This window comes from Belonocnema kinseyi, chromosome 9, assembly GCF_010883055.1.
Source record: "Belonocnema kinseyi isolate 2016_QV_RU_SX_M_011 chromosome 9, B_treatae_v1, whole genome shotgun sequence".
In the NCBI taxonomy this organism is placed as follows: domain Eukaryota; kingdom Metazoa; phylum Arthropoda; class Insecta; order Hymenoptera; family Cynipidae; genus Belonocnema; species Belonocnema kinseyi.
In genome coordinates, this window is record NC_046665.1 from 24,671,617 (window position 1) to 24,687,897 (window position 16,281).

Here is a 16,281-nt window from a genome sequence, read left to right on the forward strand (position 1 = left end):
TCTTCTATGAAATTTTCATTTATTTCGAAAACTCTCGGTGGTGTTTCTAAAAGTATGTTCAAGGTGATAATTCTAAAAGGTAATATCATATGGTGAATGCAAGAAATGATCGCTAAAAAAATGCAGAAATGATTTTAACGCTATAAGTAGCATTGTTGTACTTTTTACACTATAATTTTTTTCGCGATCATCACCCGGAATCAACTTTTCAAATAAGTATCTGGATAATTTTTTCAAAAAATAACCAAAAAATACAACCTAGTGGAATAATATGGTTTTTATAAAGTGAAATCGATACGAATTATTTGAATGGGTGAGTTAAAAGAATATTGAAAAAGTATAGATAAACTTATCAATAATTAATGATTAAAAAGACATCATATATTGTATAAAAAATGCTCAAAACTTACTTCTTTTGCTTTTTTCCAATTGTCGAATTTCGTTTTTACTAATTGACTCAAAGTTTGCGATCCCTTGCCACCACTTTTAGCGAATGCTACACATGAAATACAAAATGCACCCTGGTGCAATTCTGAGTAGGCAAGCCAGGAAAATTCTTCCAGCCATTTATAACAAAACTTTAATCCTCGAGCTTCGAACTTTTGCAGCAACGGAAACGCATAATCTTTAGATGGTACCCAAACATTTTTTAATAAATTGAACGCTTGGGATTCACTTAAACGTGTATCGACAAAATTTCCGATGTCATTTCTATTTACAACTACTTGAGGGGTGGATTGTTCAACACTCTCTCCACTTTCATCGAGAGAGCTTCGGTTGACTGTATTTTCACAGGAGCTTGACGCTTCACAACGAAGTCTCTTCGCAGTTCTTTCAGCAGATAATTCTGAATTTTTTTCATTTTGGCTATTTTTGGCAAAGGGTGTTTTTGCCACTAAAAACCTTTTCATCATTAGATAACAACGTAAACAACAACGCGAACGTGATTATAAAATAGGTTATAAATCCGCAATATTTACTATATGAATTCGATACGTCCTTATCGATGATAGCGCCATTTTATACCTTTCAATGGGTAAGCTTGTTTAGGCGCGGGAATTCCAATGTGTTCAAATTCATAACTATCATGAAAAGATTTTTTTCTTTCTAATTTTAGAGTGATATAAATGATTTTATACTGCAAAAAGGTTAATGACATTTCGATAAATTAATGCATACATGAATATAAGCACAATTTTTCAATAATTATATTTTCAATTTCCCATGGGGGGGGGGATTGATCCCCTTGATCCCCCCCCCCTATCTACGCCACTGGTTCAAGGTGGTTTTCCAAATTTTAAGACGTTTCTGATGACGCGGGAAGGGTATGTACGATTTTGGGATAGTTTTTAGGGAACGTGTTATATATTATCAAAGAGCAAAAAAAGATTTAAAAAATATCAACTAACAGTTCCTTCTAAGTTTGACTATTTTTAATGCTTTTTTCATGCAGATATATGTTCTTCTGCATACGTTAACGTGGAAGGGTAGTTTTGCGGAAATTATAATGAGAGGGAAATTTTTAAGTGGCATGTAATTAATTTGGAGTTCTAAATCATTTTTACATTGTTCAAGGTGGTTTTACAACATTTAAAATACTTTTGATGCCAAGGGGGAGGGTATGTATGACTTAGGGGTAGTTTTTGGGTAACGTATTATATATTATCGGAGATGAAAAAAAGAGCAAAAAAATATCCACTACCAATTTCTCCTAAGTTTGATTATTTTTAATGCTTTTTTTATACATATAAATGTTCTGTTGCATACGTTTACGTGGAAGGGTAGTTTTAGGAAAATTATAATGAGAGGGAAGTTTTAAAGTGTTATGTAATTAATTTGGAATACTATATAATTTTTACATTGTTCAAGGCGGTTTTCCAACTGTTAGAACGTTTTTGATGACGAGGGGAGGGTATGTATGTCTCAGGGGTAATTTTTTGGTAACGTATTATATATTATCGGAGAGCAAAAAAATATCACCTAACAGTTTCTTCTAAGTTTTATTATTTTTCATCCATTTTTCATACATATATGTTCCGCAAAAAAAGCAAAAAAATCTCCACTTATCGTTTATCGCATTATAATCATTTTTAGTGAGGTTTCGTAGGTGGCGGCGCTGAGTGGACGTCCGGCTAGCGCCGCCACCCTTTTCGCCCAAGTTTAAAGATCAAAAAAAATTTTTTTAGCATAAAATTAGCAAAAAAATATGGCGTATTCCATTTTATAATTTGCCTTGGTGGCGGCGCTGAGCGGACGGACCTTAATATTAAGTTTTTAAATATGACCCGAGTACGACTTTAAGTCGAATTCAAGGACATTGACAACAAAAGGCTTCCAAAATCTCTAAGGGTCATCACTAATTCACTTTAAATTTCAAAGAATGTTTAAATTATTTATCTTCCTGGTATATATTTTTTATGTATTCATAATTTTGTTTAATTGCAATAATTATGTTCTTTGGATGAAAAATCTAAAAATTGTATCCATTTTTTCCTATCACTAATAGTTCACTATATACTTGTAGAAATTCACGGTTTTCATCTTTTTATAGAAAATGTGATATGCCTGTAGCTCTTGAGACTGACAGGTTCTGAATTACTAATTGATTACTGGAGATGGCAGGTCCTACCCGCGGGGTCCATACTTTTTAGAGGTCAGAGTATAATGGACAATAAAATTGACAAACGAACACTCTTTGTAATTTTGATCCTGGAGAATATTAAAGCCCTAACTGGGTAAAATAAATTTCTCTAGAAAAAATTCTGCTTATTTCTCAAAGGTAAGTCTCGCCCTTGGCCGCCAGCGAGATATAGTCGTCTTGAAGATGAACTCAATACGAGCCAAGACGAACTTCAAGGTGAAATATTTTTACTTAGGGAACTAGGATCGAATTTGTTTATTTTTTATGCAGTAACGCATCAGCCTATATACTTTAAAGCACTCAAAATTACTTCTACTAAGGTTTTATGAGTCGCTAATATTGCATTCGAAGTCAGATGCACAACAATCAAAATGGCTAATCCAATATGGCGGAACATATATAATATGTATGTATTTCAGAAAAATACGATATCTTTATTATTTATAAATTTAAGTTATTTGTATTATATGTGAAAAATGACTCACCTGAATCCAGTTTTACAGCTTAATATATTGAACTGAATGGAATAAAATTTTACCGAGAAGTTTGTAGCAATATATTCTCGATAAATATTATTTAAAGAATTTTCGATAAGTTGAATGTTTTTTAAGATTTTGTGTATTTAGTGCAAAAAAAATTAGAATTTCGAGATGACACAATTGGTAACATTGTAAACACTATCAAAATTTGGTGTACACGAAGAAAATTTGTTAATTAAAATGTACCCAATTTGTTCGGTAAATGGAGGACGTTACTGCATTTAGATACAGTTTTCAAATTTTTATTAAATAAATGATATTAAGTTTATTTTGGTGTGATAACCGTGTGGAAATTTGTTCATGGGCCTAAGCAAGCCCAAGTCTGGAAAAACTAGGTGCTGGACTGGCGATCAAGCCTGGATCAAGCTAGAATGAAACGCTAAATCTGCCCGGGGCCTGGCTCGATCGCCGACCCTGGTTCTGGCTTGACTCTAGCTTATTATCGACTCCGCTCAGCGCAATTTTATTTTTAGGAAGGTTTGTTTTTCTTCTTTAAAAAATTAATCAAATCTGAAATCATCCATTTTATGCTTATCACACATCTTGTTACTTATTTTTCAGTATAAACTTGATGAAATTAAAAAAAAACTTTCATCAAGAACGTCAACTTACAGAAAAAACTAATCATAGAGTGTCAAGCAGGGATTAAAAAATATCAAAGATTAGTTTAAACTAATCACTAAAATGTATTTAAATTAAAAACACCAAAAACATGACACTGACACTCGCTTGTCGCTCCGTTAGTGTTGACGTTCGGATTACTTCGGATGTATTCGGTTCGCATCGCGTCCACAACGGTAACCAATTCTGTTGTCGACGCTACTCATGTGCAGTGCGAAAGAATACCAGAATTGGGAGCACTGCTATCTAGCCGGGCTCGTACTATAGTCACTAGGAAATACAAGCTAGAACCAGGCCCGGGGCCCCAGGCCTGACCCAAGCGTGGACACTGGGAGTAACTTGGCAATTTCTACACGGGTATGAACGATTCACTTAAGAGAAAGTATACATTGTTGAATTTTTTAGAGATTTCCATTTTTATTAGGAGAGGAATTAAAAAAAATAACAGTAAGGTAAAATGAGAATCGCCAGGGAAGTCAAGATTGTCAGGGCTGACGTTTAAAGCCAAATCACCCGGTACAAGCTTTAACATTTTTATGTTTCGGTTAATATTGTAGGAGTTCAGAAAATATTCAAAAATATAGAATATCTCTTCTTCTCAATAAGTAATACCTATTAAGTTACTAAATGAAAGTAAAATTTATTTATGTATGTCATTCATATATTCATGTGCATAAGTTTCATGCTTTATATTAAATAAATCATGTAAAGCGTATTAGTTTGCATTTTTGATTCTATTGCTTTAAATTCTATCCTAATTTAATTTAATATATTTTGTATAAATTTAATGTGCAAGTTTTTAATGTTCAATTTTGCGAAAATTTTAAATATTGAAAATTAAATAATTTAGGGTTTTAAGGTTAAAACATTTTTAATAAAAAAATTATCCAATGTTTTATTTACTTCCTTTAAATTTATGAGCCCATTTATTAATAAAATGTTAAAATAAGAAAGTTCGATAAAACGGGGACCAGATATTTTTCGGTGTTAGTCATGAGCGATCGAAGGCGTTAAACTTATTAGGTGATTCGAAACCCTTCATAGCGGTTTCGATTTTTAAAAGCGTTAATATCGTTAAAAGAGTGCGACTATATTGTATGTATTGTAATTTAATGTAATTGTTTAAGTTAAGTGGTGTATATGTACCAACCATATACTTATAAATTGCATGCTATGTGTGAGTATGTGCGTAGTGGTGGATGACCTTCCACAGAATCTGGTTTTAGCAAGATTGTTTTTTTTTTGCTGGCGCACAAAATTTAACTGACTGGGGTGTAGAATTCACATATAGGGTGGTAGACTTTGTTTTCTTTGATTGTAACTGTAACTAACAGTTCGACTCATTTTACCTAACTGGTAGGTAATCGACATCTCATTTCACCCAACTGTCAGGTAATCTTTAATTTCTACTTGTATTATTCCTTAATGACTCGCGAATTAAATTTGAATCAATTTATATTAATAATTGCTATTTTTATATCAAATATTACCCTATTTCATTTTACATGACTGAAAGCGAAATTTTAATAAAATGCCGCAATGTCCTCCGTTTACCGAACTAAGTTATGTAAAATTTAAAACACAATATTTGCCGTGTAGAAAATTTCCACCAATTACCTACAATAAAAAATATATGTATATACCGCAAATCTATTCAATCAAGAGGACGATGAGGTTTCAACTTTTATTGGATTAACGCCGCAATTATGAACACATTTTAATGAAACTTGACTGAGAGCCTTAAAATGCAAAGCTATACGATTTCTGTAAATACTTGAGCTTGATAAAGTAAAAGCTACAAACTGTGCACTCCCGAAACCATAAAAAAGTATACTTTTTTATTTTTTCCAGGGCAACAGACAGACTTATAAAACCAATTGTAACACAATTTTAACTGACATGTGCGGCATCATTTTATAGTGCCGTTTTTCAGAAATTTACGATACCTTTATTAGTTAACAACATTTTTAAAGTTTTTATAAAAGAGAAAAAATTTTGTTACATGTTTGCTCATGTCTGTAGCAAATTATATGATTCCCATTAGCGCCAAACTTTAACCAGACATGTGCAGCACACTTCTCTATTGATATATTTGAGAAATTTATGAAAATTTGGTTGTTTAACAAATTTGAGTGTTTTTATTTAATTAAAAAAGTTGTGTTTCTTTCATTGCGCTCGGCTACAGAAAAATCTAGTGGACGGATTAACGTGAAAATTCTAAGTATAGGTGTGCTTTAATATTCTATAGTTTTTTTCCCCCAGGATTTTGTAATATCTTTAATGGTTTTACAAGTTTTTGTATATTTCATCACGAAAAAATCAAATTTTTCATCCTTGCGTTCAGTTACTACAAAATTAATTGAGTCAATCAATGTATAATTTTGACCTTAAGAAGCGCGGTAATAATCTCTATGGCGCTGCTTTACACGGTACCAAGACCTCTTCTTAGTTTCAAGGGTGTTTCGATAAAAAGTATCGAGTGCATCACGGGCAATCACGGGGAATTTTGACGAGTGCGATGTTTGTTCTCGCTTAGCTCGGGGGGTATTCTTAGCACACGTCAAAATCTTAAGATAACTTCTTCAGACCTAATTTGCGAAGTTGAAAAATATGTATTTCTGTTTTGAATTAAATTTGCATTCGGAGTAAAACATTGGCTAATTTCAATAGTTTATGTTTAAAATATTTTCGATGGTTGGGTTAGAATAATAAAAAAAAACTTTAATGATTACTATTAAAATTAATAAATTGGTTAAGTCGAATACAGATTTCATCTGAAACACCAATAGGCCCTAATTATTAAAAAATAATGTAATTCTAGTATTTATGGAGTAAAATGAAACAATTTAATTTTGAGGTTTGTTCTCGTTTCCAACTAAGTTTGTGTACTTCAATTGAGTAGGAATGTCGCTAAAAATTATTTTTAAAGAAGTTAAAACTGGGACCATTTATTGACGTATTTTCTTTGTAGCCTTGAAATTTGTTGAGCCTAAGAACTAAGAACGTAATTTACTGTCGGCTCTTGCATTTTTCAAAGGTTGAGGCCCATATTTTAAATGTAAAAAAAGTTCTTAGGTTCAAAAATTGCAAATTATAAAGGAAATATGTCAAAAAACGGTCCCAGTTTTAATTTATTTGAAAATAATTTTTAGCGAAATTCCTACTCAAAGCAAGTACATAAACATAGTTTATGGTCTTTTGATACATTTTCCAAAATTTCAGTCCGATATTTCATTTACAAAAAAATTTGTTAAGTTCAAAGAAAATTCATTATGCAGAAAACTGAGGTATAGGTATTTAAATGCATCACATACCCTTAAAACTGTTTGATTCGAGTTGAAGATTACTGTAATATCAATCGTGGGCTTGATTATGACTTAGCTTATTGTTAAATTTTTTTTTTACTTCCCTAAATCCATTCTCATACATTAAGAAACTTTTGTGATTTGCAGATTACTATCGTCATGTTAAGTAAATTCCTGCCAATTCTCAAAGTTATTATTTTTCTGTAGAGAAATGTAGAGAAAATACTGGATAAGAACGTAGTGACGGATAATTCCACTGCAGTTCTTGCAAGTTTATTACAGTAGGATCGCCGCATAATAAATGGCAGAACTCTAATTCATGCAACAAAAATGAGCTCACTTCTGTTCCCACGGTCTCTATGTGCTTCCTTTTTCCTGTGCAAAGATCAGCGACTCTTAGTTGCTCGTTTCGTCCAAGATATCTCCAGTTAATTATTTCTTCTACAAAAGAACATTTTTCCCACGTGCAAATAAAACAGTATTTTAGTATTCTGCATTATTACTCATTTCATTCTGTACATACTTCTTTTGCATTCGAGAAATGGCGGGAAGTATCTATGTGACATGAATGCGTGCGAATGTAGTTTAATAGAATGGAATGCGTTGATTTTAAAGGTTGATTTGCTTTCTGTTATTTCTAATACGATAGCTCGCATTAATGAACTTTATTAATATTGTCGTGTAACTGTTTATTACAATGCTGATCTAAAGTAAAAAATCTATTTCTTCACGGAACCTGTTGTTTTCTTTTATTCGCGGACCAAGCCATATATAGATATAACCTATTATGTACATTTATCTACTATTTTAAAAGTTGATCTGTAAAATTTGGATGAATTTTTTTTAATGATAATTCGGAACCCTTCATATCTCCTGAGGATTTCACGGAGAAAAATGAGATTGAAGAGCTCGATATTCAGTACACGAATTGTTTAGTGATTAATAATTTTTAGTAATAGATGCAGAATAGACGGGAAGGAATGTAAAACTACACACTAATCATTACTATATTTGTAGAATCAATATTGGAAATGTGTATACCGTGTCTCAATTGTCGGAAGGACGAAGTTTTATCGAAGTATAGTTTATAGTGTTCTATCGGGAGCTCGACAGAGTATACAGTAGTCCAGTAACCATTCCTGTATGCCCCGCATTCAATAACGTTCGGGCAGCACCGAACCGAAGCTTGCTTGCATGATTCCATAAGGACGCTTACTATAGGTTTCAAAAATGTTGACCTCTCTACTAAAGTTTGAATAAGTCAGTGAAAAAAAATCGCTTAAGAACGTAACAAACATCACTGCGAAGATAATTTTATTGCAAACCAAGTCTCCATTCATGACACCATCATACATTAATTATCATTAAAGTTACAGTTGGGCGAAGGTTTAAAAACAGGGTTAACAACGTCAATTTCACGACTATGAACTTTGACTTGTTATATTTTGTTGAAAATCCATTAGAAACGAGGCGAAAAAATCAGGCGAATTCCTTAAAATTTTCTGTAAATGTAGGTGTCATTAAAATTATAAAATTCAAATAATTGTAGGTTACAAAGTTAATTAAAGAGGTGAACCTCATCTCAGCTCCAAATTGTGATACAAAGATCAGACAAAGCTTGAGACAAGTAAAAAAATTCTAATAATACAATCGCATACGAAATAATGTTACAAAATTATTGAATAATTGGCTATTAGCAATTATTTTTTCTATCTTTTTTTTTTCTTGCGCACATAAAAGGAGTCATCAATGTCAGTCGAGGGTCACTATTCGGCACTTTCCTCAGCTACCTAATTACCGAAATGCAATCGTATTTATTTTCAGACTTCTGGAAGAGTTACTGAATTGGGACTGAATGGGAGAGTCTGAAAGGGATCCCTGGAGCGGACAGTTGTGGTTGGGTATATTGCCTGGATCAGATACCCTCGCCGCCCATAAGCGACATAAAAAAACGCAGAAAAAGTAATTCCTATTAATCATTTGTTTAATAATTTTGAAATTTTTTTCGTATGCCATAGTATTACTTGGATTTTTTACTTATCTCCAGCTTTAACTGAGCTTTCTATCACAATTTGGGGCTGAGATAAGGTGGCACTGTTTACCCTGTTTTTATACCTTCGCCAAACTGTAACTTCATTGTTAATTAATGCATGATGGTGTCATGATTAGAAAATTTGTTCACAATAAAATTATCTTTGCAGTGAAGTTTGTTACGTTCTTAGCGATTTTTTTACTGACTTATTCAAAGTTTTGTAGAGAGGTCACCATTTTTGACCAATAGTAGTAGTGCCTCTAACTTCAGCACCCAGAACACCAGATTGCAGAGCGAAGCTGATTGCTCAGTTGGAAACCCGGGTTCAATTCTCGACAACTACGTTTTTTATTACTCAACATAATATAGGGAACTTTTATATATACGGCTCTATCCTGATGAGGAAAACGTATAGTTTTTGAAACGTCGAATAATGTGAATAAAGGATTCTTTCAATCTGAAGTATGTCATTTTTAATATCTTATCCATTGTTTTAGTTATTAAATAAGTTTCATAATTTAATATTTGAAACTAATTGAATATATGGATGTATAGTTATAGTATATAAATGAATGTAAGTTTATAAAATGAAAAGTGACTATATCGATCCGCCGGCGCCGTCGCTCTGTGTCCTTGTAAATTTTTTTCAGCCGATTATTCCTTACTATAGGAATGATTTCTATTCTGGACTGGACTCTGTCCAGTGCGCTAGAGGTGTCAGACCACCGACAACCTGTAATCTCTGTAGTTGCCTAAGGAAGCTAATACCGCGATTGCGCTTGAATCAATAACATAATTTCAATATCGAATTTTTTTTACAATGCCAGTTTAGTAATGAATACCTCGACTACCAGCACTAAGCACCCAATTTTCCACCGTGTTAAGGTGGTGGTAAGACGCACGAAAAAATTCCCCATCATATCTAAGTTTGCAAATATTTTTTTCGGTCATTTAAATTATAAAATTGTAACTTTTAAAGCTGAAAATTTTTCAATTCGAAGTAAACAAAGCTAAACTGAAAATTGAATCAATAAAAATGGAGCTCTTCTGAATATGAAACATTTAAAATAAAAAACTAGAAGCAGCTAGGATAAAAACATCAGCAGTGAGCCACTTAAGGTTAGAATCAGTCATTCAAAGCTCTAGTGTAAAAAGTGTTGTCAAGCTAAATAAAGACGAAATGCAAATAAATGCATTCTGAACATTTTATATTTTCTCATTCATCTAGTGAAAAATCATTTAAATCGATGTAGAAATTATTTAATGTATACTGAAAAATAAACTTGCAACATCTATATAATATAATTTTCTATGGCATATTTAACCTTACACGGAAAAAATATCGATTAAATTTTATAGAACTAATCCTATAGTAGAAGATACGATGAATATAGTTTGATAAAAGTTCAAATCGTCTTTGTTTTACATTGCGTTGAACTATTCAGCGATATGTGTTACAAAGTTCTATAACATTTAGAGGCCGAAGCGACGTAATCTCTATTTAAAGGCAGGTTACGAAAAACGTAAAATAGTTCTATAAAATCTAAAATTCTAGCTAAAATACACTTTATCTATCGAAAAAATCTCGAAACTATAGAGAATAGTTCTATAAAATGATAACCGATTTTTCGCCGCAAAAAATTAATCTTTATTATTACTTTTATGCTCTAATATTTCTTCACATGTTTAAGTATACAATTATTTACTATACACAATCACTACACTATTTATAATCGCACGCTTTATTTTTTTATCCGCCGCGTGTTCGAAGTTCGAACCCTGTAAGTTTCGCAATCCTAATTCCTAACGCCTAAAGCCTCTCGGATAACCTAGCTGGAAGTACGATTAAAAAAACAGCAATATAACCTACAGCTGTGCAGAGCCGTCTACAAATTTTTGTGACGCATTCTATACAAAATATTGCTACGCTTATAATAATATATGTACTGAGATTTTAGATTTTAGAAATATTACAAATTATTATTGAATATTTTATGCGATTAAACAAGACCTAAACTAAATTCAAAATTAGTTAAAATCTCTTAAATTTATTAAAATATCTTGAACTCTTTTAAATATTTTGAAATCTTTTAAAATTCGATTATAAACTTTAAAATTTTTCAAATCAAATAACTCCCGTTAAATCCCTTGAAATTCCTGAAAATCTCTTTAAATACATTAAAATATTTTTAAATTACATGAAGATCCTTGAACTCTTTTGAATTTTTTGAAAATCATTTAAAATGCTTTGTAATATTTTTAATTCCTTGACCGACTTTTTAAACCATATTAAATCCATTGAAATGACACAAAATCCCTTAAAATCACTAGAAATCTCTTGAACTCACAAAAAGTATTTTAGAGTTTTCGAAATCTCTTGAAAATTCTTGTACTTCTTAGAATTCTTCTAAAATATTTTAAAATTCTTAAAAATTAGTTGTAATCTTTAGAAATTCATTTATAAACTTTAATCTTTTTTAATTTAAACGAATTTTTAAATCCAGTTAATTTATTTGGAAATTCATTAAAATCCTTTTAAACACTTTGAAATATTTTGTAATTATACAATCGTACATAAACTCTTTTGAAACTTCTTAACATTTTTTCAAATCTTTTAAAATAATTTGGAATCTTTAAAAACTTGTAGAGCGCAAAGGGAATTTCAAGAATATGTCAGAATATTTGTGAATGTGTGTAGTAAGTGGATGACCTTTCACAGAATCTGGTTGTAGCAAGAATATATTTTTTTTTGCTGACGCACGAAATTTTACATGACTGGGATGTAGAATTAACATATAGATCGGTAGACTTTGTTTTCTTTGATTGAAACTGTACCTAACAGTTCGACTCATTTTATCTAACTGGTAGGTAATCGACATCTCATTTTACCTAATTGTGAAGTAATCTTTATTGTCTAGTTGTATTATTTCTGACTGAATGGCGAATTAAATTATAATAAATTTATATTAATAATTTATATTTTCATATCAAATATTACCCTATTTCATTTTACATGACTGAACGTGAAATTTTAATAAAATGCCGTAATGTTTTCCGTTTAACGAACTAAGTTATGTAAAAATTAACACACAGATATTCTCCGTGTAATCAATTCAAACGCAAATGATGTTGCTTCTTATGTTCTGAATTCAAATAAAATGTTATTAAATTATTTTAAAAATGATTAGCCTCAACTCAAGATGTCATAAGCCTCATAGTAAAATATTATAAAGTTAAGCACACGTAACATTTGAAGCAAACGATATGTTCTATAAATTGATAGCATCATGCTCTTAATCCTGAAGTACAATGCTATGGTTACAGCAGTAAAAACGTTTAACTGTATAGTACACTGCCATAATCTATTACCAGAAATTTCAGATTCAAAGACAGAAAATATTTATTCAAATGCAAAATACATTTGTTTACCAGAAATGAAACCTAAAGAATTTACACCTTCTATAACCCTCTGGCAAATACTCCTCCGTTTTCTCGTATTTTTATTGACGTTAATTCTTAACTTATATACTCCATATATTATTCTAAACTAAACTAATAGTTGACTATGGTTAAGAGAAGACGTATTACTTATAACTAATGAGAAGCGCACATTATTACAATATTCGCAATCGCCAAGAACAGAACGCACGCACCACTCGCTTCAAGTCGCACCCCTTATCCCTAAAGCTACGACGCCACGCTGAGTACGATATCATACTCATGACATAGATCTGACACTGTCTAACTTACAAGGGAAAGGCGACATTGAGTTTTTGACCAAACTCTCATCAATCCATAGCACGTCCAAAATAAGTAGACATGTGACCCGGCTTCTTCACTGTTAGAAAAAATTCATACAACGTCACACCGAAGTGTGAGGTTTTAATGATACGGTGCGATATTTTGGTGCGAAAAAGCATTTCTTCTACTAAAATACACTTCTCCGGAGAAAAGTTGGTAAATTTACTAACTATCAACTTCCCAGTGTTGAAAATACGAACGAATCACACCGAGGAGATGTACAAGTTTTAATGTAAACTTAAAGTTTCATTGGAAAATGTGATGAGACGGAGGGAGAATAGTACATTTCGATACGTGTGTAAGAGAGGATTATTTAGCGAATGAGATGTTTTCCGCACTAGCGAAGCGAGTGAGAAAAATCTCATTCGCTAAAAATCACCTCTCGCACAAATATCGAACAGTATTTAATACCACGAAAGTCGAAAAGATCTTGTAAAAGTTGAGATTTTGAGGTTACAGTGGTATAAACATACAATCGACACTATACGTTGCGAAAACTAACACCGATAAGTTGGTTTGCGCGCGCACGCGTAATTACCTTGTGTAGGCTTGTGCGAGCTAAAGAAGTTAGAAGATAAATTTATAATTAAAAAGATAATTTTTCAAGAAAAAAAATGTCAATAAAATTGTTCAATTTTCATCTTTAGAAACGAATTTTAAACTGACACAATAAGCATTAAACCAAAAATGGACTAGTTAAATTTTCAGATAAAAAATGGAATTTTCAACAAAATAAATTAATTTTTAATAAAAAAGATTCACTTTTAACAAAAAAATGGAACAATTAAATTCGCATTTAAAAAATTAATTTTGAATAAAAAAAAGAATTAAATCTACAACAAAATAGTCCAATTTTCAACCAAAGAAATAAATTTACGTACAAAAAGACTTCTTCCAAAAAAGACAAAATTGCAATAAAATACATGAATTTTCAACCACATAGTTGCATTTCAACTGAAAAATAATGTTTCAAGGAAAAATTGAATAGTTACATACATTTTCAGTTAAAATCAATGATCAAACCCAAAAAATCAAAGTTTCAAAAAAATATTTAAATTTTCAAGCAGAACATCGAATTTTCAAACCAATAATTTCCTACAGAAAACAGAAATTTAAGATTTTATAAATCAATTTTAAAACAGCAAAAAACCGAATTTTTAACAAAATAAATAAATTTTCAACGAAAAACGGTTACATTATCATTTTAAAAAATAAATTTCCAACCAAAAAATTTTCATCAAATTATTTTAATTTCCAAAAAACTACAGGAACCTTCAACCATTTTATATGAAAAGAAAAGAAGTTTGATCAAAACATGCATTTTCAACCAAAGAAATGAATTTTTATTTAAAGTAGATACATTTTTAAACAAGAAGATTATTTAAAATTTTTTTAATGTATCTGCTATATCATCAGAGATTATACCTTACCGACAGTAGATCAACCCTCCAAACCATGAAGGCAGAAAATCTACACAATATCAATCAAGTTAAGAATCTTCAATAACAGAAAATGCTTAAAGTCTTAATAAGACTAGATGAAAAATAATATTTTTTAAATTAAAATTATTTCTTGAAAAAAGATCCTACTCCATCTTCACTCCATTGGGAATCGAACCACAAAACTTCTGATTTCCGGTCAGGTGCTTTTCCAATTAAGCTATTAGAGGGCTATTAGAGCTATTAGAAGCTATTATCAGAACAAGAACTTTTAATTCAAGAACATAACGCTAATTTTTAGCTAGGTGTTAATGGTACAAGTAATTATTTTAAAAAAATTTTTTAATTTTTTAATGTATCTGCTATATCATCAAAGATTGTACCTTACCGAAAGTAGATCAACCCTCCAAACAATGAAGGCAGAAAATCTACACAATATCGATCAAGTTAAGAATCTTCAATAACAGAAAATGCTAAACGTCGTAATAAGACTAGATGGAAAATAATATTTTCTAAATTAAAATTATTTCTTGAAAAAAAGATCCTACTCCATCTTCACCCCATTGGGAATCGAACCACAAAACTTCTGATTTCCGGTCAGGCGCTTTTGCAATTAAACTATTAAAGGGATCAGAATAAGAACTCTTAATTCAAGAACATAACGCTAATTTTTAGCTAGGTGTTAATGGTACAAGTAATTATTTAAAATTTTTTTAATGTATCTGCTATATCATTGGAGATTGTACCTTACCGACAGTAGATCAACCCTCCAAACCATGAAGGCAGAAAATCTACACAATATCGATTCCCAATGGAGTGAAGATGGAGTAGGATCTTTTTTTTCAAGAAATAATTTTAATTTAAAAAATATTATGTTCCATCTAGTCTTAATAAGACTTTAAGCATTTTCTGTTATTGAAGATTCTTAACTTGATCGATATTGTGTAGATTTTCTGCCTTCATGGTTTGGAGGGTTGATCTGCTGTCGGTAAGGTACAATCTCTGATGATATAGCAGATACATTACAAAATTAAAAAAAATTTTTTTAAATAATTACTTGTACCATTAACACCTAGCTAAAAATTAGCGTTATGTTCTTGAATTAAGAGTTCTTATTCTGATCCCTCTACTAGCCTAATTGGAAAAGCACCTGACCGGAAATCAGTAGTTTTGTGGTTCGATTCCCAATGGAGTGAAGATGGAGTAGGATCTTTTTTTCAAGAAATAATTTTAATTTAAACAAGAAGAATACTTTTCTACCAAAAAAGATTAATTTTTAACTGAAAATGGTCAATTTTCAGCATAAGCAAATATTTGTTCAACTAAAAAAAATCGAATGTTGTATTTATCTCGCGCTTCGAGCTCGATTATGTGTTTACCTTGCGCTACGCGCTCGGTCTTTATATTTTCGCACATTCTTGCGCAAACATTTTAAAATTAAGACCTAAAACAGCCACCACTGTAATTTTGTGATTGTGAATTCTCTTTCGTTAAAAAAGCTTAGCTCGAGAGTTTGAGCACACCTACGGCACGCGACTGAGGGCAATCGCACTCCACGCTTAGTCTTTACATTTCTTCCGCATTCGGGCACATACCTTTTAAAATCAAAGGTGAACGGACCGATAACTGTAATTTTGTGATTTTGTACTCTCTTTTGTTAATGCTCTTTCGGCTTTAACGAACACATTCTCATCACGTATCTCCTGCTTCGCACTCGATTTTGTCCAACCTGTCAAGTTTTCTACATTATACATAACACTTTTATATCAATTATAATATATTTTTTATGTAACTCTGCCAGGGATTACTTATTAAAAAATTGTAAAATAAAAAGCAAATTGTATTTATCATGATTATTTTTGTATTTGTTTCTTATTTTGCTTTAAATTGTATTCTAAGCTGC

At 31.3% G+C, this 16,281-nt stretch overlaps 2 protein-coding genes across 4 annotated transcripts in view; one reads left to right on the plus strand and one right to left on the minus strand.

Moving 5' to 3' along the window:
* LOC117180449 (zinc finger MYM-type protein 1-like) overlaps window positions 1–862 on the minus strand; it is a 1,959-nt gene extending 1,097 nt beyond the window's left edge. The window contains exon 1 of the mRNA XM_033372948.1: window positions 726–862. Coding sequence (XP_033228839.1) covers window positions 726–862 — 137 coding nt within the window. The remainder of the gene's footprint in view (window positions 1–725) is intronic.
* LOC117179584 (suppressor of hairless protein-like) overlaps window positions 1–16,281 on the plus strand; it is a 220,530-nt gene that overhangs the window by 117,175 nt on the left and 87,074 nt on the right. Inside the window, exon 1 of one of the 3 annotated variants that reach the window (XM_033371541.1) lies at window positions 3,958–4,158. The exons of the other annotated variants lie outside the window; for them this stretch is intronic. The gene's annotated coding sequence lies outside the window, so the exon portion shown is untranslated. Of the gene's footprint in view, window positions 1–3,957; window positions 4,159–16,281 lie in introns of those variants that run through there. 3 annotated transcript variants of the gene reach the window in all.